Raw genomic sequence first — 4,914 nt, 5'->3', positions numbered from 1 at the left:
CGGCTTCGCGGCCCGGGGAGTCGGCTCCGCGGTGCGCCCCGCCCCCTCCCGCCGGGCAGTCCCAGTCCGTGCGCCCCGGCCCCTGGCGGCCTAGCCCTCGTGCCAGCCACATGTTTCCTGGCGGCCAGATTCGGAGCAACATCTTTGCACCAGGTCGCCGCGTCGCTCTGCGCATGTTCCAATTCCAGGGCTGGTGCAAGCCCCCGAGTTGAGAGTGGGAGGTGGCGGTCAGACCGCCCTGCAGCTCGGCCGTGGGCTCCGCTGACCCCGCCAGGCCCGCTCGCTCCGGGGCACGGGCGCAGGCAGCTACACCCTCCCCGCGGCCCTCCCGCCCGCAGGATGCCCCGGAGCCCGGCCGGAGCCGGCTGGGGACTGAGGGCTCGTCCTGGAACCCGCAGCGGTGCTGAAGAATCAACGAGAACGCGTATTCTTGGGGGGGGGGGGGGGGGGAACGTGTTTGTTTATTTAAATTAAAAAATAGTGTGAAAATTACAAACTGTTAAATACAGAAGACAACTTTATACAACTTAATAGAATAAGAAGGAAGTATATACATCATTTTTTTTTTCTTAACAGGCGCAGATAGACTTGCACCAAACCTCAGGATTAAGCAATGGAAAATGTGACAACGCACATGTCCGTCGCAGTAAAGCTTCAGAATTCAAGTGATTCCAGGCAAGGGGCCAAACTGAACTTGGCTTCTTTCACCCCCAACAGCCCCCTTTGGAGTAAATCCACACTCTGAATTTTAAAGTGAAGGAGGGCCCTTTCCCCCCCAAACATGAATGTCCTCTAGCACTATGTTAGGGCAAACTGATAAACCAGCTCCTCGACTGTTAACCCTTTCATGGGAGCAGTAGTCACTGCTATCTTCAATCAAAGGAGAGTATGTTTTAGAAATTTGGGGGGTTTTGGGGGTTTTTTCGTTTTCACTAGAATTAAATTTGACCTTTTGGTGTGTTTCTCTTCCTGCTTGCCTTGAAGGGCCTAACCAGTCTGCCACAAAGCTACTGACCGCAGGAATACACTGAGACGTTAGCAAGCATTCCTGAACGTTTTCTGTTAGGTTTCTGGTTTCTCAGCTGAAGTCTTAACATTCTACTACCCAGGGAACTTTGCGCAGTAAAATGCAGTGTCTGCCTCCCCGGTTCACTGCTGGGAAAATGACAGCACGAACAGGGTGGTGATTCGCCCGAAATTTCCGAGTTACATGTGTTCTGAGTCTCCAACTGCTCCTTTAAATAAGCAGATCCGTTCTCAGACTAACTGGCCAAGTGGGAAATATTTTCTCCAAGCTTCCTCACACCAGGCCATACAGGATTTATCACAGAGTCTTAAAATCCAAAGACATCCTCCCAGCCCCCTGGGGATCTAGATTCAGGAGTCTCATGAAGGCAGTAAGCCTCTTGATGACATGCCCAGGACCACACAGCAAATCAGCTCAGGATCAGAAAACAGAACCCAGACCCCAGCCTCTGCCTGAGTCTACCCTTCCAGGTCTGCGCTACGTGACGGAATGCCATACTGTGAAGGCCCACGTTGTGTCAGCTCCCAGCTCAGAAAAACCAGGCTGGGAAAAAAGCAGCAGCAGAGCTAAGGGCTTAGCCTCCTTCAAGTGCACCATCACCCCTTGTAGAAAGATCAGGAAAAGTCCCCTGTACAGCTATTCAGAGTACAGATTCGATTCTGGGGAAGCTCTTCCAACCGAGAGAAAACGTCACGCCAGCAAGCGATGCTGGATGGTCTGAGGTCAGAGCTCAAGGTCACAGGTTAGACAAAGGGTGGAAATAGCAGATTCTCTTTTCTAATCCCAGCCAATGGTAACAGGTTTGAAAGTGGCTTTTTCTTACAGTATGCAAATGAACCAGGTTTGGATCTCCAGCTTTCTGCCATCAAAAGTCCTCCATCAGACATCCCCCTCCAACCCAAAAGACCTCCAAAAAGAAGCTCTGTAACCCGCTGTGAACGAATGCCACAGGTACACCATAGAGGTACTTACAGCCCATCAGATCTAGAACAAAGCTCTAGGCAAATTAGCAAATCAAAACTAGTCCCTCAGCACGTCCTAGGCATCGGGCAGCCCCCGGAGCGGGCAGTTACCCAGGGCATCCGGCGAGAAAACAACAGCAAGCACGGCGACCTGCCGAATTCAGAACTGGAACCCCGAGCCCCAGACCCCAAAGTCAAGGTGCACACCGCGCGTCTTCGGGCTTTTCAGTGGCAGGTGTGCACCACTGGCCGCGTGCCCTCCTGGCTTCAGACTCCCCCACCACCCCGTGCAGGGGCTCGCCAAAGGTCTCTTTAAAGTGGCAGCTGCGCTGCAAAAGTGAAACCAGACACGAAAAGTGTCCTTCCTCTCTCTAGGGCTGCTGGCAGATGGGGCCGCCTCCGGAGGCCCTGGGGGTGCTAGGAATTCTGGTGGATGTTCTCTGAGGACCCCTCGCTGCTTTCGTTGAGGAGCGTCTCTGAAGTCTCCCCCAGCTCGTCATCCGCCCCCTCCTCCTGGATGGTGAGGTGCACGTCTGGGGAGGAGGACTCGGAGCTCACGCTGTCTCCCTCCATGGAGCAGAGGGTGCAGGACAGGGCAGGTGCCACGCTCTCCTGCAGCATGTTCAGCATCATGGGCACCTGCACGGACCTCAGGCCCGACACCATGGGCAGCGGCTTCATGGCCTCCCCCCAGAGCCTCTCCTCGTCTTTGTATAGCAGCAGGAGGCTGGACTTCTTCTCCCGCCTCTTGGATTTCATATAGCCCAGCATGATTCCGATCAAGAAAATGCCGTAGAAGGACATGACAACCAGAACGTAGAAGTACTCGTTGCCATTGCCGCTCTCACTGCCGGGCACGTGGGACACCAGGTGGCTGCTGGGGGCCGCGGTGCTGGGGTGCGTGCTGTTCAGAGGCTCCATCTTCAGCATTGAAGCGCCGCGCACTCTGCCGGGGTCTGGGGAGAGACCTGCAGGTTAGACTCCCACGGGCCGGCCCGAGGTTTGTGGGATTGCAGTATCCAGAAAGCTGAGCTCTGCACGGAGGAATCGTGGGAAGGAGGCCCACGAAACAGCGAGAGTGGATGGGGCAGGGGGCTGCAGGGGGGAGGCAGGGAGGGCTCGGGAAATGGGCTGAGGCACCCGCGGCCTCACATCTGCGCCTCCTAAAGTGAGCCCGTGGAAAGCGTTGCCTTCATAGTCGTAAAAGCAAAAGGGAACAATCAGTCCAAGACAAGGGAGCACAGAGACAACCGAAACCCCTTTTTCGTCCCTGGGCAACTTTTTCTAGCTGAGCAGGGAGCAGCGAGAGCTTGCGTGCTGCCTCTCCAGCGCAAGCCTAGTTCTGATTCAAAACTGCGTTTCCTGAGAGCGAGGAAGGGAAGGGAAGCCTCATCCACTAAGTGCACGGACAGCCTCCTCCCAGGGGCTCGGAGGCCAGGCGAGGCGCGCTGCTGACTTACGGAAGGCGGCGGACTGTCCCCAGGTCCCGAGCTGCCAGACGGCCAAGTCCGAGGGCGTCCTCCCTCCCCGCGGGGCTCAGCGCTCTGACAAGGCTGCTGCTGCACTTGGGATATATAGTCAAGGAACGCATCGTCACGTGCTCCGGGAGGGAGATTTACAGCAGCAGCGTGAACAGCGAACTCGGGGCGCTGCAGCTCAACTCGCTGAACTTCGCAGCTGTGCAGAGGAAAGACTGGGGAGCGGGGATGGCTCCTCACGCCTCAGCCCCGAGCCAAAGTTTCCAGGTGGCCCTGAAAATGAGTGGAAAGAGGAGGAAAGAATGTGCCCGGTTGGAACCGCTCTCGCAGAGTCCGCTCTCGTTGAAAATTAGTTTGTGCTTCAGGCCCCTCTTGGGGAATAACCAGGAAGCCTTCTGCAGGTTTTCAGAGACAGTCAAATACCATCGTCTGGCTCAAGGACAGTTGGAAGCAAGGGCAGGATTTCCTGTCAAGAAACCAGGGCTCACGTTTCAGTTCTTCCATTGACGGTGCAAACGTCATAAATCCTTCCTGAACCTTCCCGCGCTCGGACGCCTCCTTGCTAAGGGGTTGGTGTGAGGGCCTCGGCGCCGAGCATTATAGGAACCGCGTGAGCCTTTGCATCCCGGTCAGCCCAATCACCCTAAGATTTAAGGCCACCTGCTGCACGATAACCTTTTTTTAAAACGTGGAGAGGTGCGTCCTGTCTTCTGCATCAAGGCCACGTATTTATTTCTCATCATTAAAATACCCCTTCCAGATTCTTGTGCATAGCCTGCGCCAGGCGCAGGTGGGTCACGGCGCAGGCCGCCGTGGGCAGGATCTGCCCCGCTCCCCTCCAGCTGCGCGTCCCTCTGCCGTCTCTGGCGGGTCCTGGCGTGTCCTGGCGGGGGCAGCCGCTGGTGACCTGCTGAGCACAGTTCAGCCTTTTAAAACCTGCGTAGCCCTTGCGTTAAAACGGTCGCTGTGGTCAAAGTCGGAAAAGGAACGGAAGACGTTGATGTCGTCCGTCGCTCCCCGGGATGCCACTCTCAGAGGCTACTGTCCTAAGTTAAAGTAAACCCGAGGGATCCTCCGCTCCCAGGGGTCTGCGGCCTGGGCGTTGCAGCCAGACTGTCTCGGGGCAGGGCCTCTAGAGAAGACACTTCTCGTGGTTCTGCTGTTGTCAAACTGACGCTGAGGGCAAGCACGGCGACATCCGTGTTCCCACCTGGGGTCACATCGTCCACACACGGGCGCGTTCCCGGCCTGACCCTCGGGCTCGGGTCCACCTGAGGGAACAGCAGGCTAAGAGCACAGGATGCTGCTTTCTCCGCCGGTCTCCTCACCTTATGGTTTAGGCTGTGTTCGCCCGTACGTCCCCCCCTGGCTCCAACGTATAACCCCTGACCGTTCCAACCCCGAGGTCATCCATACATGCGGCCTTTGCCCACGCCACTCAAGACAT

General features: G+C 56.5%; 1 protein-coding gene across 1 annotated transcript; it reads right to left on the bottom strand.

Annotated features, from left to right (window-relative positions):
* Nucleotides 1-451: 451 nt before the first annotated feature.
* Nucleotides 452-3,816, bottom strand: KCNE4 (potassium voltage-gated channel subfamily E regulatory subunit 4). The gene is made up of 2 exons (XM_041737020.1): nt 3,450-3,816; nt 452-2,945 (listed from the first exon to the last, which is right to left on the bottom strand). Exon 2 carries the CDS (start codon nt 2,917-2,919, stop codon nt 2,407-2,409), a length of 513 nt encoding a protein of 170 aa, XP_041592954.1. The 5' UTR covers nt 2,920-2,945; nt 3,450-3,816; the 3' UTR covers nt 452-2,406.
* Nucleotides 3,817-4,914: the final 1,098 nt, after the last annotated feature.

Source organism: Vulpes lagopus, chromosome 22, assembly GCF_018345385.1.
Source record: "Vulpes lagopus strain Blue_001 chromosome 22, ASM1834538v1, whole genome shotgun sequence".
Lineage (NCBI taxonomy): Eukaryota > Metazoa > Chordata > Mammalia > Carnivora > Canidae > Vulpes > Vulpes lagopus.
Note: the sequence above shows the minus strand (reverse complement) of the source record. Positions and strands in the feature narration are given on the sequence as shown.

What these genes read in the sequence shown, in the direction of transcription:
- KCNE4 (XM_041737020.1), bottom strand. Translation starts at nt 2,919, where the DNA reads ATGCTGAAGATGGAGCCTCTGAACAGCACGCACCCCAGCACCGCGGCC.